Here is a 25,280-nt window from a genome sequence, read left to right as displayed (position 1 = left end):
TTTCAGAAATATTGAATAATGAGTTGAGTGTTTACTAACTAAAAATAAGGTAATTAAAAAGCTGTAATTTTATTACTAACAAAGCAAATGTTGTAGACAATATTGGAAAGATCTAGGGTTTCGATTTCCCATCTTATCAGAATCCTCCTTGTTATGTCTCCTATAAATTCGCCTAGATACTCTCTACCGATCGTGAGTATTTTAGGTGTCGTAATTCTCTTCCGAACAAATACAACAATTTACTAAACGTATTTTTCAAACTACGCTAGCTGGCACTAGTTTACCGCTCACTAAGATCGTACCAAGGTTTCGTTATTCCTAATCCCACCTTTAAACCCTCCGTATTGATCCCTCGTATATGTTAGGAATGATATGTTCAACAACTACCTAAATATATACCCTTTTTCAAGTAATACACATTAAATAGGCATAGTCAATTGAGAACCCTTCAATCAACCACAATAATAACGTAGTGGAACAAGTACAGAAAATCCAATGGCAAACTTATATTAAACGCAACAAAAATTCATCCTCCAAGAGGTTCCATCAACCCCTAGAATAAAGAGTTTAGCTACTCATAATTATTTTCACAACTACAATATAAGAATTCACCACCAATAATAGAAAATGGGAGAAGAAAGATTAAAAAAAAATTTGTTTCCAAATCTTCCGTATTGCTCCTTGCTTGTTCTTGCCTTCAAAGATGTTGTGTAACACTTAAAAAGTAATTCTTTGATGTATTTATATCACTTAGGGTTGCTAAGGGGCGGAACTTTCCAATCCAACTTCGATTGGGAGAAGCTGGAATCTGCGTCTGCCTTCGCGCGTCGCGCGCCCATGGACGCAGATTCAACTTTTGAAATTCTTCCATTTCGCGAAGCGATCCGTGCCTTTGCTTCGCTTCACTGTTTTGTGGCTTCACTTTTCTCCTTTTTCGCGTCCGTTTTCGTGCCACGCACGAGAATAGACGAGCTCCCAATCCTTTAATTTTTCTCCTTTTTGCAATAATTTGATATCTTTTGCTCCATTATCATTCAAGCTCACTCCTACAAATAAGAAATACGTAATGAGTATAATTCACTTCAAATATCATATAATCTCCCACAACTCACACGACAAATGAGATGAAAATACACTCAAAATCATGCATTTTTGGCCATTTATCAGCTTCTTAAGTGTTATCTACATATTTAGAAACATATCAAAAGTATTAGGGTCGCATCTATATAAAAATTGGACAAAATTCTAAAATGAAGACATATTATCCCAATTCAAAATTGTGAGTTAATAAAATTAGAATAATAACATGCATTTGAATTGAAATCAAGTCTTGAGTATAGATTTACGAAGTTGAGGTCTACAACATGAATCCACCTGTGTGTTTTAAGCACGAAGGTCCAATAGGGTTATTGGAGATTACTTTACACTATAACCACCCACATTTGTTTTTTTTTAATTTCAGTTATTTATTTCCAAACTTCCAATATTAGAATTCACGTAAGTTTTATTTTCCAATTAACTATTCATTGGATTTGACTGATGTTGACCGAATTGGACCAAATCTTAGTCAATTTTGAAAAATCCATATAAAATACATTTCTGAAAAAAACAAAGTAGTACCACTTCTATTACTCAGCCAGTGTTAATCTCCTTTTTGTCAGTTAGCCACTGCTAACGACAAAGTGACGGCATGGCTATAAGCTTAAGACAACTCACAACTGGAAATCCAACATATATATTGGACTTATGGTCATGCCACCTCACTCTATAAATTTTGTCTTTCCTCTTTCTCATTTTACTGTCTAAACTTCAAGAATGCCAGCTGTTTTGTACAAAAACCCTTGATTCTTGAATAAATGAATGTTAACTGTTAATTTATTAGCCAAAAAATAAATAAATAAAAAAAGCTATTGCCATTTAACAAACCCATATTAAAACAACTCCAACTTAAGCTGATACACTTTGAAATCTGACACTTAAACCTTTTTTTTACTTAACACACTTTTCTTGTCCTTCACCTGTGCATTCTTTTCTCCAACCACAAGGTGCTGTAATATAAATCTCTTGTCCTTTAGCACTGAGGCTGCACGCTATTAGTGTGCTTTCTTTTGGAACTTGTGCTCTAGTATTGTCATTCAAAATCTTGTAGTGTTTGAGGTAATTTCTCATCTGGGTTTAGCTCAATTTATTGTAAGTGATTAGCTGAATGTAAAAGGTCTTAGCTTTTTGTTGTTTTGCATTCAATTATTGAGAGTTAGTATAAGGGACTTTTAAGTAATAGTTGGATCTAGTTCTGGTTGGCTGATTCTGATTGGTTAATTTGCATGTTTATCTTAATGAATATGGTATGCTAATGGAGACTTTGCTTATACTGCTGGTATATGTGGCTAATAGATAATGATTGCTTATATTCTATTTGTTTTCTTCAATAGGATCTGGGGACAAATGTTCAAACTTATTTTTTCAATTTTTAGTTTTTCTGTCCATACTGCATGTTTAGTGTCTTTTTAGTACTTCCAAAATGTAATTATGTGCACTTGACCAGTTCTGGTTTGAGCTACTAGCATCTGACCAAGATAAGCAATTTGGTTTGTACCCTTATTTCCTGCTCATATTTTGTTAGTCTAATATTTTTTGACATTATGTTGGTAGAGGCGGATCTAGGATTTCAATTTGATCGGTTCAACCTTTAGTTTTTTACCACTAAACCCATTATACTTTAGAAATTCTCAGTTCAAAGTGTTTTAGAATTTTAATTACTTTTTTGCATATACTCCATGTCGAAAATACTGAGTCACTTGAACCCATCGTTTACACGCATCCGCCACTGTATGTTGGGATCATTTAACCTAGCCAATAGAAAATGATCAAATTCATAGTTTTCAGAATGGTTATATGTAAATTAGTTGTTAGATTCCTCAAGATACTGAAAGGGCTTTAAATACAGAATGGCAAGAAGAAGTTATTTTGTTAAGCTGCTTAATAAGAGAATTATTAGCTTTCTGTTTGATATTTTTCCTCAATTTCATTCATGTACAAGTTCATTTATTTTTGGTAAACTTCTCTTAACACTTAATTCGTTAGCCGTTGCAGTTGATGACCCTGTTCAAAGAGGGGTGAAGCTGAGGAGGTTAACAGAAAATGGGCTTCCCACCCTTCTTGTTAATCTTTCTGGCGCTGTGTCCTGCATTTTTGGCACAAATAGTTGAAGATACAGCACTTGTGATTGATGGAACTGTAAAAATTGCTGAGACAGATGCTAATTATGTATGCGCTACCCTCGATTGGTGGCCTAAAGAAAAATGTAACTACAACGAATGCCCTTGGGGCTACACATCTCTGATGAATCTGGTAAAATCCTACTAGTTGTTATTGTCATATTGCTATTTCTAATAGTTAGTGCACATCTCTCATGCAGTTTCAGATGATGGAACGAGCAGTTAACATTTATGATTTTTCTTTTGATTTTTTTCAGGATTTGTCTCACCCCTTTCTGGCAAATTCTATTAAAGGTTTGCATGTTTCCGTCATGTTATAACTTCACCTTAACATTTGAGATCTTGTTGTTCTTACTCTAATTAACAAACTTTGATTGGTAAACTCGATAACTTCACCTTAACGTCAAAAGCATCCATCTACTTGCAATAGTGAGCAAATTAGACTTAATGCTTGTTTGGGCTGCTCACATATTTTCTTCTGTTCTGATTGCTGCCTACTTAATTGGTGGTACAGCTTTCAACCCTTTGAGATTACGACTTGGAGGTTCTCTGCAAAACCGAGTAATATATGACGTAGGCAATTTGGAGTCTCGTTGCCATCCGTTTACCAAGCAGGGGGATGGGTTGTTTGGATTTTCAAAGGGATGCTTACATATGAATAGATGGGATGAGCTAAATAGCTTTTTCAAGAAGACGGGGTGAGTTATTAACTTTTGTGCTGCTTTCTTGTTCCAATTTTGTTTTCACATTGCATTTAAAGTACCCTAAGATTTAACTCTAGAATCTCACTATAATCTGCTTTGCTTTATAGACTTGGCTGTAATTCCTGCGTTCCTTTCTTTCTTTCTTTATTTTTTCTTGTTCTTTTCTTTTTGTCTTGAAGCTATTGAGGAAAATTTGCCCCTAAATTGGTTATACCAATATTAACCTTTGTAAGGTTTTCAAAAGGGATCATTGAATCTAAATAGATGGATATTTAGAGTTCCACTGCTTAACAACCAATAAGTATACTACACTTACACAACCAAATTCTTGTATAATTCATGTTTCTTCAGGATTTGCATCTGAGAAAATCGAGATTGTGAATGCTGATAGGAATCATGGATTAGCATTTAGTAACCAGATTCCTGTACATTTCAACATGCTTGTTGAGATTCCTGCAATCTAGAGATCAAGAAACTAAGCTCTGAAAGCTGTTACCTTTTTTTAATACTTCCCATTCTTTCTGGCGTAACAGTCCTACCTGACATTTTGGTATTAATTTGAATTTCTTATGATACTAAGGAGTATGTCGAAACTTACTTTTGTTAAGACATATGAATAAACAAGTGTACTCTCTCTAACAGCTTAAGCTTTTAAATGAGGTGGTAACTGACTTCAACATGGTATTAGAGCTAAACAAGGGTCCTGGTTTCAAGTCTCAGCACCACCTATTGACAAAAAGTATTTCCATGTGCTTGGCAAAGAGGAAAAGAAAAAGCATTAGGCTTGCATGTGAGGGGTGTGTTAAGGCATAATAAGATAAATAAAAGTGTCCCCTATTAATAGCTCAACTTTTAGATGAGGTGGTTACTCAATTCAACAAAGTTCATCCCAGTTTCACTGCTTATGCTGCAGAGCACTTGTGACCTTTGGCCTGAATGCCTTGCATGGGAGGCAGCGGACGGGTAAGCGTTTGTGGGGAGGGAATTGGGATTCCAGCAACGCCCATGATTTCATAAATTACACTATTTCCAGGGGCTACCAGATACACTCATGGGAATTTGGTATGATTTCTGACAATTTCCTTCTCTCTTTCTTTTGGTAAGTCACTCTTCTTTAATGGAGAGGTTGGATTTCCTTAAACAATGCTTCCCCTTGGTTTGCAGGAAATGAGTTGAGTGGTAAGGGGATTGGTGCAAATGTTGATGCCGAGCAATACGGAACAGATGTTATCCATCTTAACAATCTCATAGACCAACTGTATAAGCATTTCCAACCCCGACCACTTCTCTTAGCACCAGGAGGATTCTACGATAAAGAGTGGTATGAGAAGCTCCTTGAGGTGTCAGGGCCAGGCACTGTCGATGCCTTGACTCATCATATATATAATCTTGGTCCAGGTAAGTTAGCATAAATGTTTTTACAGATAGCTTGGCACTGTATGAAAGCTTCTATTGATTTAGAAAATCTAGCGCAATGATGATTACGTCAAAATTAAGTGTTGACCACTTTTTCCTGCCTCATGATGTGTTTCAGTTTTTTTTGTTGAGAAGGTAACATATTTGTATATTAATATATAGACTTCACTAACTTTGTGAAGTCACCCATAATTACAAAATGAGTGCCCAAAAAGAAAATTAAAACACTTATAATCCTTGGTCTTCTCACAAGGAATCTAGCACATCAAAAATGGATTCATGATCTTCCAAAAACTTTCCTTTACACCAAAAATAGAAAAGAGCTAGACATTTCATCTTCGTCTTCTGGATGTTCCTGGATTTGTCTTCAAAACATCTCTGATTTCTCTCTTCCCAGATTGTCCACCATATGCCAGCTGGGACAATTCTCCATCTCTCTTTATAACTAGAAAGGTAGCCCTCTTTATTCCAGCAAGTTAGAACATCAAGAATTCTTCCCGGCATTGCCCATAAAATTTCCCTAAAACTAATAAAAATCCTCCATATTTGAACGGTGAATTTGCAATGCAAAAAGAGATGACTAATTGTCTCCTCCTCCTCTCCACATAAGTAACATCTAGAGCACAAGTGAAAACCTCTCTTGATTAGATTATCTTGTATTAGAACCGCTTCTTTTGCTAGTAACCATGTAAAGCAAGCAACCTTGTAAGGGATTTTTACTTTCCATATCATCTTCCATGGCCAACATCCAACCTGGTTATTAGACAGGTTGAATTCCTTATAAGCAGACTTAACAGAAAACTTCCCCTGCCTATTCCTTTGCCATATGATGAGATCTTGATTAGAGTTGATTCCACTGAATAGCTCCAAAGTATTGTAAAACTCTATTACTCTGTCAATCTCCCAATCATTTAGAAGTCTTCTAAAGGTAATATTCATCTAGTGTTGCTTGTTGTTGTTGATTCAAAGTATATATGTAAGGAAAAAGTAGCTTCAAAGGGCCTTGGCCTAGCCAGTTGTCATCCCACAAGGAAATCTTCATACCATTTCCTACTTTGAATCTGGACTTCTTAATCACTTTTGGCCACAAATTCCTAATTGACTTCCACAAACTGACATCATATGGTCTTCTCACTGGTTTGGTTGTCCATTTTCCTTCCATTCCATACTTCTCCCTAACGACCTCTCTCCACAGTGATTGCTCATCTGCCACAAATTTCCATAGCCGCTTCATCATCAAACTATGATTCTGGACTCTCAGGTTTTTGATTCCCAATCCCCCTGTCTTCTTGCTAGTAGTAAAAGAATTACATTTAACCAGATGGAACTTCTTCTTCTCACTGTTGCCTTCCCATAAGAAATTTCTTTTTAATGCATCAATATTTTTCACTACATTGGCTGGAATTGGGAATAGAGACATCATATAAGTAGGCATGGCATCAAGTATAGAGTTAATCAAGATTAGTCTACCCCTCATAGATAGATATTGATTCTTCCAATTTGCTAGCTTCTTTTCACATTTCTCCAGCACACCATTCCAAATTCCTTTTGATTTGCTCTTGGCTCCCAATGGCATCCCCAAATATACAGTAGGTAATTCACCTACATTCCCACCAAGAATATCAGCAAGACTTTGTAGCTCTATTACCTCATTGACTGGATAAACAAAGCTTTTGTGCCAATTTATGTGTAGCCCAGAAGTGGCTTCAAAAAGAATGAAGATCACCCTTAATACTTTCAGTTGTTCTTTATCAGCTTCACAAAACACCAAGGTGTCATCAGCATACTGCAAGTGGGAAATCATCATGTTGCTATCAGTCCTACATTCACATTGAAGCCCCTTATCCAATTATTTGTTTGAGCTCTTTTTAACATATCATTCAATCCTTCCATGGCAATAATGAATAGGAATGGGGAAAGGGGATCCCCTTGTCTCAAACCCCTCTGAGAAGGAAAAAAACCAGCTGGTGCTCCATTAATAAGTATTGAGAAGCTCACAGTAGAAATGCAGAATTTTATCCAGTTAATCCATCTTCCACCAAAGCCCATTTTCCGGAGGGTTTCCAGAAGAAAATTCCAGTTCAAATGATCATATGTTTTCTCTATATCCAGCTTGCATAATATCCCAGGTTCCTTGCTTATTTTCCTTGTGTCAATGCATTCATTGGCAATTAGGACAACATCTATAATCTGTCTGCCTCTTGTGAATGCCATCTGTTGAGAATCCACCAGTTTGTTGACCACCTTCTTGAGCCTCTCAGTCAATAACTTGGATATAATCTTGTATATACTGCCTATCAAACTGATAGGCCTGAAGTCTCTCAGTTCTTTGGCCCCCACCTTCTTAGGAATCAAAGCCACAAAAGTAGCATTAAGGCTCCTTTCAAATATTCCTTGGTCATAGAAGTTCTGAACAGCTACTACCACTTCCCAGCAATTAGTGAAGAAGGCCATTGAGAATCCATCTGGGCCAGGTGCTTTGTCGCCAGCACATGCCTTTACACTTTCCCATATCTCATGTTCTTCCAAGGGGCTCTGTAGCATTAAGTTATCTTCTGGTGTAATCATCTGACTATTTCTGATGGAACCTAGTGGCCTCCACTCCTCTTCTTCTGTGTAGAGGTTTTGGTAAAATCTGATAACCTCCCTCTTGATATATTCTGGATTCTGCAGAGATTCCCCTTGTACTATCAACTGATTAATATTGTTATATCTCCTGTGAGCATTAGCTCTTCTGTGGAAGAACTTAGTGTTCCTGTCTCCCTCTTTTAAGACCTCTGTCTCCTACTTCTTCATGGTTTGCAATCACCTCAAACTCTATGGACAAAGAGGTTTTTGTAAATATTTCCTCCTCTGTCAAGCTCCTTTGGTCATGTAACTCTTCCAGCTCTGCAAGTTGGCTGAGGATACTTGCTTTCTGCAGTGCTAAGTTGCCTTGGAGAGTTTTGCTCCATTCTTTGAGCTTTGCCTTCAAGGCTTTAAGTTTGAAAGCTAGGATGAAATCAGGCCTTCCTTCACAAGTAAAAGAGTTCCACCATTCTTGTACTCTATCTTTGAATCCTTCGGTCTGCAGCCACCAGTTTTCAAACTTAAAGTATGATTTGACTGGACCCCAACTACCACATTGAAGCATCAGTGGTGAATGGTCTTCTATGTGTTTCAGTTTATAAAACATCATGTGTTTCAGTTTATAAAACATTTTTCACGTCTTCTATGAAAATTTCTTTGTCACTAATATTTTAATATTTTGGACATCATTAGGAGGTTGGGAACCATCCAGTAAAAGAGAACTAGTTGGTAGAACAAAATTAGGTAAATTACTTCTGTTTAATTCAAATTATGAACAACTGCTTAGGTAGTTGGGTGATTTTACTTTATTTATCTATCTTTTTCTCATAAGTGGTTTGTGTGCAAAGTTACATTACTACTTGCGTTATCTGGATTTGTAAGTCGATTTGTTCATGTTACTCCATTGAATAGAACCTTGAAATTTATTTGTTTCAGGATCTGACCGCAATCTCGTCAACAAAATTTTAAATCCCCTGCACTTAAATAAAATTGCCGACACATTCAGTAATCTTACCCAAACCATTGCAATGAATGGTCCTTGGACGTCAGCTTGGGTTGGAGAATCTGGTGGGGCCTTCAACAATGGAGGTCATAACGTGTCTAACACATTTGTGAACAGTTTTTGGTAAATTTCTTGCCCGACTCGATTTATTTTTTATCATTCTTTAATCATTTAATTGTTTGCTTTATGCCTTACCTTGTCGTGGAATTTAGGTACTTGGATCAGCTTGGGATGGCAGCCAAGTACCTCACTAAAGTATATTGCAGGCAGACTTTTGTTGGTGGAAATTATGGGCTCCTTGACACAAGCACATTTATCCCAAATCCTGATTATTACAGGTGAGGTGATTGGTTTACCAATTCAAGGTTGATTCTCTCTGCTACTAAAAAGAACATCTTCCTTTATTCTTGTTATTAAGTCCCTGATAATCTGATCCGACCTCTTTCAACGAACACAGTGCACTTCTTTGGCATCGGCTGATGGGAAAAGGAGTTCTTGCTGTTAGCAGAAATTCATCATCATATCTGCGCTCTTATGCCCACTGTACAAGAGATAGAGTAAGAGCTCCGTGGATTTTTGAATCACTCACTTATAGAATTTAGATGCATCTTTGGCTGGAGAGTGGAGATAAATTAACCTTTACAGGAAGTAATTTGATGGTTTCCTGGAAGGAAGTCTTAAAATTTCACACGTAATTACTGGTTGATAATCCTTGTTCATCATCAATAGTGATATTTATTACTTCTTCTGTTGCATCAAGTCTATTCATGCTTCTGGTCAATCTATTTGTTTGTAGAGGCTAAAACATCACACCTACTTTTAATTAGGCAGCAAAGATGCAGTGAGAATTCAACTATATGAGCTTTGCATAGTCGGCCCAAACCCGGATTAAGGAGAAGGGTTGTGGTAGGTTGGTTGTCAGCATAAAAATAGTCATAATATGTTGAAACCTCTAAATGTTGAACTGGAACGTGGCATCCGTATTACTGTTAAATGGGCAAGGCGTTCCATCACATCATTGTGTTGGTGTGAGAGAGTTTACGCTAAGTTCCAATACCATGAAAGGCCTAGGACCTGAAAGTATTCGCACTGGAATGAAATGGTTTGAATAGAGCAAAACAGATATACAGGAAATAATTCAAGTAGCCACCAACTACTTTAGCATTGAGGTTTAGTTAATTGATTAATTGATAGCAAAGCAAGCTGTTTTTCGTGATTATTATCTTTAAGATCATTTCAAAATTGTAACTTGTAAAGACCATATGCTTTAATGCTGCAGAGGGAGTAATAATTACTAAAAGAATTTGTTTAAATGCTTTGAGTGTTATAATCAGAGTTGATGCTATTCAGTCTCAACTAGTTTTTCTTTCCTAAGGGATGCTGGCTCTCCCTTGTGCTTATTTTTGTAGGCGAACTTACTACTGGTGGATAGTTAGAACTTGAGTGTCTACTCTTGGATAGGCTAGAACCTAAATGTCAACAAGATGTAGGATAGAACGCCCTTCTACTGAACCATTTTGTGGCTTATTGGTGAAGCCAGCTTCTGGTTGCTAATCTTACCATTTTATCCTAGCCATACTGCAGTAATTTAGTTTTCTCATTAATGTATACTTCGTTTTATCTTTCCTGAGGTGAGGATCTACCGGAAACAGCCTCTCTGCCTTCTTAAAGGTAGGGGTAAGGTATGCGTACACACTACCTTCCCTAGACCTCACTTGTGGGATTATACTAGGTTTGTTGTTGTTATTGTTGTTGTTGTTATTCATTAATATATACTAGTTTCAAATTAACATGTGATGATTTGGATGTGCTTAAAACTTAACATTTCAATTTCCTGGTGTTTCCTTTGTGCAGGCTGGTGTGACATTACTTTTGATCAATTTAAGCAACCAAACTCAGTATGGAGTCAGCATCGAATCTAGTGCAACCACCACCTCGCATGCCAACGAGAAATCAAATCACAAGAAGTCGTTTATACATGGTCTTAAGAAAACTTTTTCATGGGTTGGAAGTAAATCATCAGACGTTACATTGTCACGAGAAGAGTATCATCTGACTCCACTAGATGGGAACCTTCACAGCAAAATTATGCTCCTGAATGGATTACCATTACAGCTCACAGAAGATGGAGACATCCCAAGTTTGTCTCCAGTCATTGTAAACATAAAGTCCCCAATATCAGTTGCCCCCTTGTCCATCAAATTCTTAGTATTCCCCAACTATAATTCTCCAGGTTGTAGATAGGATTAGGAAATAATGCTTACTCTATTGATTCATACCTTAGTAATTGTACACTAGCTACAACAAAATGAGTAGCCAATTTTTTAACAATTATGTATTATATAGCTAGATATATCCCTCCCCCTACTAATAGTGTTTCCCAGGAACATGTGTCATTTAATGAAAGTTAGTTATCAACTAGCATAGCATTGTAAGCAGACAAACAGCTGTATTTAAACATTTGCCACAAGCAGGTATCATGTTAAGTGGATGGGAAATGATTTTTCTTCCAGCCAATATTGGTTAGAAAGGCTTTGAAGAATCAAATATAGTTCTGTTTGATATCGGTGTTTCATAAACTGTACATTTGTGTTTAACGTTATTAGGACATAAAATTATCCGAAAAGAAGAAAAAGATGCATTATGCGGACAGCAATTTGTTGAACTTTCCAAATATCAGACGATAAATTTGGTTTACTGTAATAGAGTTGTGTAAAGGCATAATACAAAGTACAATTGAAATTTACAATAACAAAATATTAAAATCAAGGGGGATTTGTGAGAGCTCAGAAGAGTTGAAAGGATAAAGAACTGAAGCAAGTTGACATCCGAAAGCTCATTATTAGCAGGTCTATCAGACGTCTACTGGTTTACTTTCGAAGCAAACGGTGAATCCTCTGGTTGGCCCCTTTAACTCTGAAAGCAATCTCATCAACATCATCTTCAACATGATCCAATGCCTTGTTTTGCCTGTAATATCCAACAGCATATACAGAATTCTAAGAAATTGTGGAGAATTCTAGTGCTAGAGAATGTTCTTTCAAAAAAATATTGGACTGCGACAGGTTTAAATAAAATGATATGGAAAGTGAGGATTCATAGAGTTTACGCTAACTTGTTTGGAATTGAGGTGTAGTTGTTGCATATACATAATTCTTAGAAGTAACTAACACAATAAGGAGAAAGTGGAAAGGGAGAGATAAAGGAAGACTAACCTCTCAATTTCAGATCCCATATCCGTAGCCATATGCTTGAGCTCCCCCAACAGGTTGCTGAGATCTGATAGGCCATCATCTTGCTTTGCTTTCTCAAGCTGTCAAAATTTCAAATGAAGTAACTTAGCTAAATGATATTACTATTCATATTCATGCAAAAGGCAAAGAAAGGAAAAAAGGGAAAAACAAGGAGGAGCTGAGCCATCTCCAATCTGGTAGCAAAGGATAAACAATGTTTTGTTACTAGGACTTAAAATTTTTGTCGGAACTAATTTGTATCGTCTCATGGTCCAACAGGCCAAAGCATTACAAAGGCAAACTTTTCAAGAAACCTAAGTTACTGCAAGGATCACAATGTTTTACTACTTTTGTTGTTTAGCTTTTGGGGTTCCAAAATGAAACTTCTCTCAAATTTAAAGCCACACTTGGAGCCTTGGTGGGCAAAGTTACCCGATACCTGTACTGGTGGGAGGTAATAGGTATCCACGGTGGAATAATCGAGGTGCGCGCAAGCTTATCCGGACACCACCGTCATAAAAAATAAATAAGCCACATTGAAAATGGAACAAGGTTGTTTCTCAATGTTTCACTCAGAGATCAGCTCAACTATTTTCTTATATTTCCTCCCCTCGTGAATACGAATAGAAGTCACTCTTCCAAAAGCAAGTGGATATTTCCTCCCGTTAAATCCACTATTATTTTTCCTCCATTCACATTTCTTTACTCATCATTTAAATGAAGTTCGGGAGAAGTTGAGTTTCTAGAATTATATTTCTAGCTCACCAAACAAGTTTTCAGTGAATATCCGAGTTAGAAATAAGGAACCAAAAATTAAATGAGGAAGTTCCCGAGATCCACATGCACACTAAAACTACAACTACCCAATATGCAGGATACCCTATTGATTAGTTTTGGTCACACTTAGGTCTGTGGCTTTCTGCATCTTTCCTCACTTTGCCATCCACTTTTCTAGCATTTTCGCCTTTTCATTTAAAGTTGCAATTTACCAGTTGAAATATTGATGATTAAGAGTATGTAACAAATTAGTTAGTATTTCCTCATTTAACTTTGCAGAGAAAATTTTATTATCTAAATACCAAAACGAAAATATCATAGAATAGAATTAAAGAAAGACGAGAAAGATTCAGACACGTAAGCACATTGTCACTTCTACATAATTCTTTTAGTTTGTCAGGGTTGTTATTGTGCAATCACAGGTACGGTTGATCCTGCATAATTATACATATCCAACCCCCGCTTTGACAACAACAGCAACATACCCAATATTATCCCACATTGTGGGGTCTGGGGAGGGTAGTGTGTACGCAGACCTTACCCCTACCTTGTGAGGATAGAGAGGTTGTTTCCAAAAAACCCTCGGCTCAGGAAAGCATAAGCACCACATTAATGAAAATATATACAAGAAGGGGCAGTACCAAAAAGCCATATAAAAGCATAATAAAAACAACAAGATAGTAAGGTGATCAACAATGAAAGAAAACAACGGTTAGTCATAAGAACCTACTACCAACAGAAAACGAGACTGCATGCCAATACTACCGTTATGAACACTCTAGACTACCTACTCTACTACCCTAATCCTCGACCTCCATACCTTCCTATCAAGGGTTTGACAAATATGCTTTAAATCAAAATTCACGCAATATATACACTTGGATATGTGGATCTGACTCTCTTACATCCAAGAGCCACATCTACAAAACGGGATGTGAAAGCACAATACCTTGAAGCAGACTATAATAACTGCTTTAAAAATGCCACAAATCTTATTTTCACTTTACATGGTTTTAATGATTTCAGAACGGAGTTGGTAGACACCGAAAGTGAACAAATGACAACGGCATATTTCTGGTCTGTTTTCTTTTATGCTTTTTATTTCTCTCTTAGCTCTTCCTAAAATCACCATGAGTCACAAATCCTCATTTCCAAGCCCATTTTAGCAAGAAAAATGACTTTCAAGGACAAAATATCACAAATCAAAGACTATAGCTTGCAAGATGATATCCTTGAAAGTTTAGATGACAACTCTTATAACTCCATGCTGATGAAAACACGGCAAAACGAATAAGGAAAAAGCCTTTTGGCAAATGAAAGTTCACATATTAATCTTAATCTTAACTTTTCATTCAATGCTATAGGGAGCAACTTTGGACTTTTCTACTCCATGCAACTTCAATTCCATAACTCACTCAACGACTTTATAAAAGAGTTCTTGTAAATCAGTATTATCTATCTTGTATCAAGTCACATGCACATACCTCAACTTTCTGCAGGACATTCGCAGGTTCTGGGGGTGGTGTTCGTGAACTTGACCTTGCCTTAGGTGCAGAGCTCAATCCTAATTTCTCCCTCAGCTCCAAGTGGTTCCCCCTTCTTTGAACTGGATCATCTGCCGCATTAACACAGCGTCAGACTAGCTATCATTGTCAGGTGACATGACCTTTCCGTTACTAAGCATCTTGTGCACATTTAATCCAGATATCAAATCGTATTAAATGAACGAGAAGAACAAAATTAAATGAGTCACCTCTTGTGATAACGGGTCCTGTAATTGCGCGATTCTTCTTTGGCTTCCAAGTCTTAGAAAAGATGCCCCCAAGACTTCCCACGAGTTTTTCACCCTGAAATAAAATTTCAAACTTAAGTCACCCAAGATAACAAGCAACAATAGCAAAACAGCTGCAGAAGGCAATTAAATGCAAAATCTACCTAATCAAGAAACATGTAATGAAGAATTTACAGCTCGTGAGACATAAGGCACGAGGGCGTCTAGGTAAAGGGTAAAGCAGATTCTTTATGATCTAATAAAACCCTTACCAAAATCTATTTTGTTCTAAAAGATGCATATCGGACAAACGAACAAGATTCATCTTCAAATGAAATAGAAAGTAAAAACTATCACTTAAACCCAACAAACAAAGAAAAAAAATAAGAGAAGATAGTTGCTTCAGGAAATGATTAACAAAATTATCAGAAATATAAAACACATAATGGATATGGGCAGTTAATTAAAGCCAATAACATAGATGATAATGTTGGCCACAGTTGTCTCTGCTTTTGCAGAAAACCAAATAAGATATCAGCGGACTAAACAAACCATACCCTGCTAAGATCATGGTCAATGTCGGCTGCAGTCATATGGGTTCTTGTAATTTGTTCTCCCTGTTGATGTAAGGTGATCAACGTTTTTGTTGCATCCTCACGCATCTCTTCTGCAATCTTCAGGCAGCCGTTAACAGACTTTGTAGTCTCTTCAGCCTTGTATACAGCATAGTCTTCCAATTCCTCTACAGTTTGGTTTTCAAATCCTCCAGACTCCCGGAAATCATTCTTGTATTTATTTCTTGCTGTCGAAGTTGAGTAAGCACGTGAAGGAGTCTCTTTAATTTCTTCATCATCAAAAGGATTTGCACTCAAATTTGGGGTCGCTACAGAAGGCTCTGATGATGTTCTCCTTGATGGTTTGACTGTTTGCCTCTTGTCAGATTCATCATCAGAATCAAAGGGATTTGACCCAGATTTACCATGGAATGCAGGATCTGCAGAGTTTTTTCTAGCATTCCAATGTAAAGGAGACTTCTTAAAACCATGCATTTTTTATGGATATGAAGCAACCGCACGGGGTGGGATCTGCTACAGATTAAGGAACTATCTGCAGAAAGACACAAGATCAAATTAAGAGCACGTTCACAGAAACAATAGTTAGTTTGTCTCTGTGAGACACGTACAAGGAGGAAATTCAGTTAAAGATCCCTGCTTATATCAACTAAATAAATGAAAGTTAACGGTATTGAACACAACGATTGGCAAGGAGCTAAAAGATTAAGAGAGAATAAATCTCAACTAAAAGACTCAAACCAAGCTTTGTTCAGATAGGAAAAACACAAATATTCAGGAATACAGAGAAATAGCACTAATAAGTAATGGAAAAGCCAAAAATCAAGTATGCAATTCTAATGTAATAAAACTAATACGCCTTAATTCCAAGCAAGTTATGGTTGGATAGCTGAATCCTCGATATCTGTTTAGCTCTATCTGGACCGATGAAATACAAATTACACAGACTAGAGAGGATAGCTTGTTGGTAGCTTCCACCTCCAACCTACGGGCTGACCTAAGTTGGAACACTGTTCTCCAAGGAAAATTCGAGAAAAAGAAAGAAAGAAAAATCCCACAACAAAAGTAGAGGCGAATCTAGGATTTTGAGAACATGAGTGCACCACTGAAGAAGGGAGAAAAAAGAAGTACTAAGTGATTTCATGTTCCTTTGGATTAACTCAACATTCAATCAGGTGTACCATTCAACTTTTTTGGAGTATGAGGTCAAACAAATAATATAAGATCAATTAAATACCTAGTTTAGTGGAAGATCATGAGTTCACGTGCACGGTAAAATAGCCAAAATCCGCCCCCGACAACACGGACCAATTTCTACAAGAATAATATCGAAAATTAAGGTGCATATCTGGTTCTATTTACATCTCCATAATAACAAGACGTGGAATTTCAAATTTCTTCTGTAGAAGTAAATTACAGCAATCATCCTTTAACTAAGCAGAAATTTAAGAATATTCCTCCACTCATATAGTCATATTCCTAACTGCTTTCATGCTGATTTCTCAAAGACCCACAAATCATATAAGAAAACCCAAAACAGAAACCAAGATTGATAGCTAGAAGCATAGGGGTTTTTCCCTAAAAAGTAGAAATGATAGTTCCAAATGATAATTTCAGAAATAAAAAAAAACATATCACTGTAATGAAGTTTGAAGTTACAATTAACCCATATGAATAACAAAGATATTTTGACATAAACTCAGTATATTCATATGTTGAATTTGGAATATCATGACTGAAACACAGAATAAAACCAAAAGAAGAAAGAAGTGGGTGATGTGCAGATTACCTGAAAATCCAAAGAAGATTAAGTATGCAGAAAATCTAGAGAGAAAGATTGAATAGAATTGAAAAAACTGTAGTTTGGTGTATATATAGGGGATGATATTTGTGAAGAAAGAAGCGTGGGGCAGGGGATGTTAAGACTTTTTAAATTAAGCCAACAAACACAGTGTTACAAATTGGACCGTTTCCTCTCCGTATCCCTACGTAGACTTGACCTGCTCTTGTCAACTGCTTTTATTTCCTTTCCTTTTTCTTCTTTTCCCTTTTTCTTTTGTTGATTTTTTTAAATAAAAGTTACACCTACGATTTACACTTGTGATTTATATCAATTTTTAAATTAAACAATTACACCTCACCAAATTCATTCTCAATCTTATACACTATATTGGAATTTTTTTCTTATGTCAAGAGAATTTAATAGTTCATATGGAAAAGAAAATTATTTTTATTTTATTTATACAAATGGCAGCCCGGTGCACTAAGGTCCCGCTATGCGCGTGGTCCGGGGAAGGGCCGGACCACAAGGGTCTATTGTACGCAGACTTAGCCTGCATTTCTACAAGAGGCTATTTCTACGGCTTGAACCCGTGACTTCCTGGTCACATGGCAGTAACTTTACCAGTTACGCCAAGACTCCACTTTTATCTTATTTATACAGTATAATTTTTAAAAGGAAAAAATAAATTTAGCCTCCTTGGCTCCTGTTAGCTCCCCATTGGCCGAGATCAACTTGCCTGCCATGTTTTTCCTTTTTTCGATTAGAATGATTATCTCTCACATTTAATTAAGTATGTTTTTGGAAAAGAGAGAAAAATACTAGTCTAATTTCCTTAAGGTCTAGTTAAACTACATGCTCTCCAATTTAAACATCAAATTCTTCTCCCTAGAAACTCTCTGCTTGAGCCTTTAGATGTGATGAATAATCTTGTACAATGCAGAAGAAATTAATTAACATGTCATTTTGCTAATTAAATAATCATTTTGCTATAAAGTTTGTTTTTGGAAGTGCTGGAGTATTGTGTTTTGACCTATATAAGTAAATATGTTGAAACTATTTAATATACTCTATTCTAAAAGTGATTTAGAATTAGAGTATTCTTTCTTAAGAAGTACAAGAAAATTAACCCTTTCAAAAAAAATTCAGAAGGTATTATATTATCGTGGGGATCGAAAATAACAAGGCGTCATGCGAAAACTAATAAAACAAACTTAGGTGACGATAAATCAGACAAAAAAGAAAACATAGTAAATAAACATACTATATTAATATAGTTCGGTCAAGTGACCAACATATATATGATTTACTAATATCAAAGAGAAAAAAGCTTATGAGAGGATAAATTCTCCCCCTAAACAAAACTATCGTAATGACTACATTGTGGATTCTATTGTGTTATGTATGAAGGAGAGATCCTCAATTTATAGAGGTCCACAAGCTTTTTCTACAAGAAAGAAATTGTCAAATATAGAAGAGAATCTATACTTTTCTTTTAGGAAAAATAAAATAATTATGGTTAATATTTCTACCCTTTCTTCAAGTAAAAGAATAAATTCAAATAAGATAAAAAAATTAGGACAAATTCTTAACAATTACTTGAAGAAAAAACTATATATACTCATTCATTTCCTATTGACAATCATATTTGACTCCACATTATTCTAGTAAAAATCTGAAATAAATATATCTTTAAATATATGGGGGAAAACACCAAACATCAAAGATCATATTTTTTCTTTTTTACTTTTTAGTAGTAAAAATGTATATCAGGAAAAAAAGGATGTGGTACTAGATTGCAGAATAAGTAAACAGGTATTAATGTCATTGCGTTTATTGACACGTAAGAACTTCACTGCCATTTGCTTAACTTAGAATTATTAGCATTGAATTAGTCTAGAAATTCCAGTATTTTTATTTCCTAAAAATAAAAATATCAACCTCTAAACTTGCCAAATTAGCAAGTTGTGCATTAAAGCCAATATCTTACTATTTTTAGTACTTTATATCTAACGACAACAATTGTAAATCAATATTGACATGGTATAATGGATCAGTATCACATTACCGCGTGAAAATAGCACGGTCAGTTTTCGGACTGGTAATTGAAAAATAGCCAGCATTTGCAAAGTCATTGAAAAATAACCACTATATTGCTGCAACACGAAAAGTTCCAGCATAATATACTAGAGATTTGTGCACCTGTGTATGAACTTCCAGCATATTATGCCGGAACTCCAGCACACGGAAAGTTCCAGCATAATATCTGGAGATTGGAGCACTTGTATATGAACTTCAAGCATATTCTGCTAAAACTCCAGTATATTATGCTGGAAGCTCACATGTAAAAAATTCGAACTCCAGTATATTATGCTGGAATATTTTCCGGATTTTGAACAGTGTTTTCATTCAGATTTATCTTTACATGAAAAGTGGCTAAATTTTGATTACTTTTGAAACTGTGACTATTTTTCAATTACTACTTATAAATCTGGCTATTTTTGAATTTCGCCCCATTAACGAGTACCAAAACTTTCAAGTAACAAGAAAACGATATGTTGCGATCTCATTAACTTTACTCCTTTCACATAATTTATATTGAAGTCTAAATGATCCATTGCACTTTTTTAGAAAAAAAAGAAGTTACCCACACCAGATAATTACACCAACCAATAGAATTATGACATGTGTTTTTAAATAAATTTATTTTTGCAAAATTAATCATGATTAATTAATTTACTTTCTCACCTGATTAATTTACTTAACCAAAATAAAATGTATGATTGGATAGAAACACTCGATGCGAATACATTTTTACCAACTAATTATTAGCCAAACATAGATATTGGAAATGAGTACAAATGAGGAAGCACACCTAAAACTCTAGAAGACACCCTTCGGGAAAGAAGCTCTTGCAGTTTCTTAGCAACTTCCAGGAAACCAGTAAGAATTAATGATAGTGTATAGAACAATTCTTAACTACTAAGTTTACATTGTTAATTAAGTTTTTTGACTCGAAATCTCATCACTATTTATATTTTGATCTCGCTTAAGAAAAAATAGAAAAATAGTTTTAAAATACGCTTACCAAAATTTGTGGCTGAAAATTTTGGTGATTCGTCTGAATTTATGATAAAATTCTGATGACTACCATAACTGTTGCGTGCTTTAAAATTCTACTTAGAGAAAAATTATGGCATGGGGCAGTTTTTCCAAACTTCGATTAGCGGGATTAAAAAATCAACAGTGATATCAAAATGTCCTATTTTTGTCATTCTCCCTTGAATTTAATGCCTCCAAGCTTATTGGGCCTGTTAATGATGTTATGGATAGTTGGGGATTAGAAAGGCCCACAACACTGTTATACAAGGAAACATTATCATTTTCCATAATTTAAGTTTGGAGTTTAAAGTAAAAAGTAAAGTTATCAATGAAGTTTTGGACTAAAAATTTAAAGTTGGACTTCTGCTCAAAATAGTGCTCACTATGAGGAAAAAGTGGTTATTGCCCTCTTAATATTAAGAGTGACACTAAAGAGTTGAATTTCTGGCAACCTATACTTAGTCTAATACCCAGATTTTCAATGGATAAACTCCTAATAAGAGATTTTTTTTTTTTTTTTTTGTGAGAATCAGTATTGGTGGTCCTGTCTACTGAGTCTTCATTTCTCTGTTGTATGATAACTTTTCATTTAGTATGGATTAAGATAAAGCAATATAATGAGATGTGTTGTCATGTTTTATGATAGGTACCTAAACAACTACCTTTTCTTTAATTGTTTACAATATAAAAATGCTTTTTCTCCTTCATGACTTCATACTCTAATCCCATATTCAACACCTCATAATTCATCTCCCTTCAATGTCAAGAAAAAATAATAATTATACCAGAAAAGTTTTACTCTTCATGCCAAGTCTAGCTCCACTAGGAGCTAAAGTGTATTAAAATATCAACCCAATATAGAAAACAAGTTTACATCTTGTAGAAATAAGATTCATTTCCCTAAGCAAATGTAAAAGAGTGCCTAGTGGCAAAAGGAGCCAAATGCAAAATGTTACTGCTCTGAATTGAACACTTCAATTATGTAAAGAATTAAATGAATCTGTACACTTGTGAACCTTGGATGAAAGATTGAAACCCAGTGTGAACCATGAGATCCCTCCAATCTTTAACAAGAGGTTTCACGTTCGTACTCTAAGAATGGTCACGTTCGTACTCTAAGAATGGAGTAACGAGAGGTCTCACGTCCATCCTTCAATAGGTCCTACGTGACATTAATCCAGATTAGTCAGATCAGTGAATTTTGAATATTTGATGCATAAAAGGGCAGCCCGATGCACGAAGCATCCCACATTCACGCAGGATCGCACCCCAAGGGGTCTGATGTAGGCAGTCTACTCTGATGCAAGCATGAATGACTGATTCCAATGGTGGAACCAGATTCAGTTAGAAATTAGGCCCACTAGTTGCTCATGTTTGTGGCTGCTTCCTATCCACCATGTTTGGAACCCAACATGTTCACTGCTCTCTTCTTCAACTGGAGCAGGCAAGTTAAGATCCAAAAAGTCTCTGATTTCTGGTGTTGGTTTCTGTAATATAACAGCTTGGTTGTTGCTTTTGGCCTTAGCAATCAAATGGGATCTTTTGTGACCTCCTAAAGCTTGTCCTGATTGGAAAATCTTGAAGCAAATTGGACACTCATACCCCTCTAGTTTCTTGGACACAGAACTTGTCTCAACCTTTTCACCAAATTCATCAATTGTACTGTCATTAGAGCTATTCTTTGTGTTTGTGAGCTTGTTATCAGCAGCTTGATTTTGCGTATGCTCAATCGCAATAGTAATGTTTTCACAACCTTTAGTTCTTTTGTGGCTTGCTCTATGACCACCAAGAGCTTGGTAAGAGTAAAAGCTCTTGTTACAAGTAGTACACTCAAATTTGATCTTTTTCTCAGAATCAGAATCATGATCTCTTAGTTTCTTTGTGTTGCTATCTACACTAATATCACACTCATTCATTTCAAAGTTTCTTTTCTTGCTATAGCTCCCTTTGTCTAATTTGTAGTGAACTTCAATTTGAGACTCCTCAAATCTATTTTCTTTATCCTCTTTAATCTTCTTTTGCTTATCATCTGATTCCTCTGATTTGTCCATTTTGTAACCATTTCTTGGAATCCTAAGAGCTCTAGCATTTGACTTTGAGCTCTCACCTTGTTCTGGCTTCCCATTTTTGACTTTCTTCAGCTTGACCAATTCACCATCTTTACATTTGGAGATCTTACTCCCATTTTCATCAGTAAAAAGATTTAGGCCAACCCAATTTCCTGAATCCTTTGAAAGAATAACCAAACTCATAGCAACCTCCTCTTGTTCTTGTTCAATCTCAGTTACAGTAGAGGAAGTTGTAGTTGTTATGTACCTTTTAATCTTTCTTGATGATCTCTTCTTCTTATTGGGAGTTGCTGTTTCAGTATCAGATTGAATATCCATAACCTGTTTGTGAATTGCATAATTAGCATCATTGTTCCAAGAATCTTCTTCTACTGTACTATTCATATATGATATTATTTTCTCTGAGTGACACTTCATGTGGCCAAATAATGCTTTCCAAGATTGGAAACTTTTGCCACATTCTTTACATACCTTAATCTGATTTGGAACCAAATTAGTATCTTCACTTGACTCAGCAAATTTTGAAGCTTTCTTTGGATTTTCCCTTAGACCATAATCAGCAATAGGAGAACTTGCTTCAATAGATGGAAGCTTCTTTTTAGTCTGATCAAAGGAAGAATTGATCAAATGAGACCTCATATGACCCCCTAAGGATCTACCACAAGGGAAACTTTTGTTGCAAAATTTGCATACATACTTCAGTTCTTGATCTTCTTTCATTGAATTTAATGAAAATTCAAGAAAAAAGAATCCAATCTGATGATCAAGAAAAAAACCAAACTTTAACTAGTATTCCTCACAGATATGCTTCAACTCTATATACCATTGTACTAAACCAACAAGCTAATGATATAGAGTCAACCAAGAAAAAACAGAACCAATTATAAACCAGATAAGAAGCTGAAATATGAAATGGGGTTTCAGAATTCTGAACTTTTAGCTCAAAAAAAATGAATTTTTGATCAATAACAAGATCTACTAGGCAAGAAAAGAGAGCTGAAGAAGCTGGTGGATAAACAAGCTACTAAAAGAAGAGAAGAAAATTTAAAGTACTAGCAGTTTACTGTCTCTCTAGAGTTTCTCTCTCTTGCAATTTACAATGCTAAATTTGGAATTAGGAGGAGAAAACCATGCATGGAAGCAAAAGATAAAAAGAAGAGGTAAAGGGGAAGATGGTAGTAACACGTGTACTTAATTGAGAATCCTACGCTAACCCAAATCCAACGGTTGACATTTGAGCATCTCTGTTCAGCTAGCTCCTGCTCAATCACACTTAAACAACTGTTTATAACTATTTTTTCCCTTTGTCTTTCTATTAAGGAAGCCCACAACTTCAAGTGATAGAAAAAATAAATAAAAATTCCACTCTCTGGTCTTCTTGTTTATTTTCCTAATTATTCTATTTTTCCAAAGACTTGTAGGTCCTGCCAGCTCCCTTCTTTGCGGTTTCTTCACTTACCAACTCTTTTTTCACTTACTAACTCAATCGCTGTATATAGTATAAATCAAGCTCTTACTCTATTTTACATAGTGACAAAAAATTTACATTGTATTGTTATAATAATAAATAACTCACCTTATTTTATTAGGTTAAGTTAACCTAGAGTTAATTTTTTTACCAGCATTATAGGATAGCCTGAAAAATAGAGCAATAGCCTACTAGTATATTGTTTGAATTGCGCTTGTTGTGCTAAAATCAACTTAAATATATTTTTAATATAGTGTGATATTATACGCTTTGAGCCAAGTCGCATCGTTTGAATTGCGCTTGTTGGGCTAAAATCAACTTAAATATATTTTTAATATGGTGTGATATTATACGCTTTGAGCCAAGTCGCATCGTCAGATTATTTATGACAAGCGAAGCCCGCAACTAGTTCTTCTTGTGTGCGCATCTCCAAGCTCATAAGTGCAAGCAAACCGAGTCCCGCACCATCACTCGGCCATAGCCATACTTGTCTCGCCAAACCTAGGCTTTGATAGCAGTCGTTGGGCTAAAACGAATCCAAATATACTTTTAACATGGCGTGATATTGTCTGCTTTGGGCCACACCCGTACGGTTTTGTCGTCTCACACCACTAAGAGATTCCTACATTTTATATGAAAGCTCCCAATCTTTTCAATTACCAATGTGAGACTTTGTTCGAACAACGATGAAAATGTAAAAGGAGAGAGGTTGCCGGCCTGACTTGATTGCAGCCTGCTATGATCATATCACTAAAACCACAACGTCAATTTCTTATTATATATTAATGATATTAATCACGTATTAGGAAGGTAGGTGATGAAAGTTGTTTACCCTTTTTGCCCGTTTTATAAGTCGGCAATCTTAGCACAAGAAGTAGCTGTAAATTTGTGTTTGGGATTTTTCCTTTGCTCTCTTTGTTTCCTTCTCTACTTGAGCAAAATTAAACAAAGAAATTTTTTAGATCAAACATGTGCGAGCACATTATTTTATGTCTAACTTTCGCCTTGTGAAGTATACATAATACATGCAATATGATTGTTGTGTGAGGCAAAATGTCTTGTGATTGGCTAAAGAATCTATGATTTTAAAAGGCAAATTCTTGAGATTTTTAGGTTTTCTGAATTTGATTAATCACTAGGAAAAGATAAGCTTTTTGAGGGACAAAAATGATTGGGAGGAAACACTGCATCAAATCTCATTTTCTGGTCAACTTTGAGCAAATTAATTCTGAGGTTTAAGCACAAGTGAGTAGAACAACTCATTATATGGCTGTCATGTCCGTGTTTAGTACTTTAAAGTTCATATCTAACTTCTTTGGTGTCTGATATTTAAAAATAGGACAGACTTGCCTTTTCACGGTTAAGAGGAACAACCACATGCATGTGGATCATTTTTATTGGTTCTCTAGAAAGTATGATTTAATATTATAAGAGAAGCACTGTTCCTCATATTAATTTAATTTAATTACAAAACATAATTTAGCATAGTAATTCATAATATAAGGGCATAAGGCCATGGTAGATGACAACAATAACAGCCCAGTGAAATTTCAGTAGTGGAGTCTGTGGAGGGTAGTGTATACGCAGACCTTACCCCTA

General features: G+C 35.6%; 3 protein-coding genes across 8 annotated transcripts; 1 reads left to right on the top strand and 2 right to left on the bottom strand.

Moving 5' to 3' along the window:
* The first annotated feature begins 1,741 nt into the window (after window positions 1-1,741).
* Window positions 1,742-11,426, top strand: LOC104091671 (heparanase-like protein 2). Of its 4 annotated transcripts, none has more exons than XM_018769291.3 (11): window positions 1,742-2,157; window positions 3,085-3,351; window positions 3,476-3,512; window positions 3,733-3,916; window positions 4,836-4,984; window positions 5,087-5,320; window positions 8,600-8,650; window positions 8,843-9,032; window positions 9,122-9,247; window positions 9,367-9,466; window positions 10,764-11,426. In XM_018769291.3, the coding sequence occupies exons 2-11, from the start codon at window positions 3,142-3,144 to the stop codon at window positions 11,151-11,153; spliced, it is 1,671 nt and encodes a 556-aa protein (XP_018624807.1). In that variant the 5' UTR covers window positions 1,742-2,157; window positions 3,085-3,141; the 3' UTR covers window positions 11,154-11,426. The 4 variants fall into 4 exon arrangements, with proteins under 4 accessions (XP_018624807.1, XP_009595353.1, XP_009595357.1 ...); XM_009597058.4 differs by having other exon boundaries at window positions 1,743-2,157; window positions 3,094-3,351; XM_033654932.2 differs by lacking the exon at window positions 1,742-2,157 and adding an exon at window positions 2,439-2,588 and having other exon boundaries at window positions 3,094-3,351.
* A 139-nt stretch (window positions 11,427-11,565) lies between these two features.
* Window positions 11,566-17,208, bottom strand: LOC104091673 (SNAP25 homologous protein SNAP33). 2 transcript variants are annotated; one of them, XM_033654933.2, is made up of 7 exons: window positions 17,052-17,151; window positions 16,500-16,576; window positions 15,248-15,797; window positions 14,673-14,766; window positions 14,404-14,534; window positions 12,125-12,222; window positions 11,566-11,879 (listed from the first exon to the last, which is right to left on the bottom strand). In XM_033654933.2, the coding sequence occupies exons 3-7, from the start codon at window positions 15,737-15,739 to the stop codon at window positions 11,780-11,782; spliced, it is 915 nt and encodes a 304-aa protein (XP_033510824.1). In that variant the 5' UTR covers window positions 15,740-15,797; window positions 16,500-16,576; window positions 17,052-17,151; the 3' UTR covers window positions 11,566-11,779. The 2 variants fall into 2 exon arrangements, with proteins under 2 accessions (XP_033510824.1, XP_009595358.1); XM_009597063.4 differs by lacking the exon at window positions 16,500-16,576 and having other exon boundaries at window positions 17,052-17,208.
* A 3,715-nt stretch (window positions 17,209-20,923) lies between these two features.
* Window positions 20,924-23,476, bottom strand: LOC104091674 (zinc finger protein ZAT1-like). Of its 2 annotated transcripts, XM_009597066.4 has the most exons (2): window positions 22,685-23,476; window positions 20,924-22,534 (listed from the first exon to the last, which is right to left on the bottom strand). In XM_009597066.4, the coding sequence occupies exons 1-2, from the start codon at window positions 22,931-22,933 to the stop codon at window positions 21,485-21,487; spliced, it is 1,299 nt and encodes a 432-aa protein (XP_009595361.1). In that variant the 5' UTR covers window positions 22,934-23,476; the 3' UTR covers window positions 20,924-21,484. The 2 variants fall into 2 exon arrangements, with proteins under 2 accessions (XP_009595361.1, XP_070033996.1); XM_070177895.1 differs by having other exon boundaries at window positions 20,924-23,476.
* Window positions 23,477-25,280: the final 1,804 nt, after the last annotated feature.

Source organism: Nicotiana tomentosiformis, chromosome 6, assembly GCF_000390325.3.
Source record: "Nicotiana tomentosiformis chromosome 6, ASM39032v3, whole genome shotgun sequence".
NCBI classification, from domain to species: Eukaryota; Viridiplantae; Streptophyta; class Magnoliopsida; order Solanales; family Solanaceae; genus Nicotiana; species Nicotiana tomentosiformis.
Note: the sequence above shows the minus strand (reverse complement) of the source record. Positions and strands in the feature narration are given on the sequence as shown.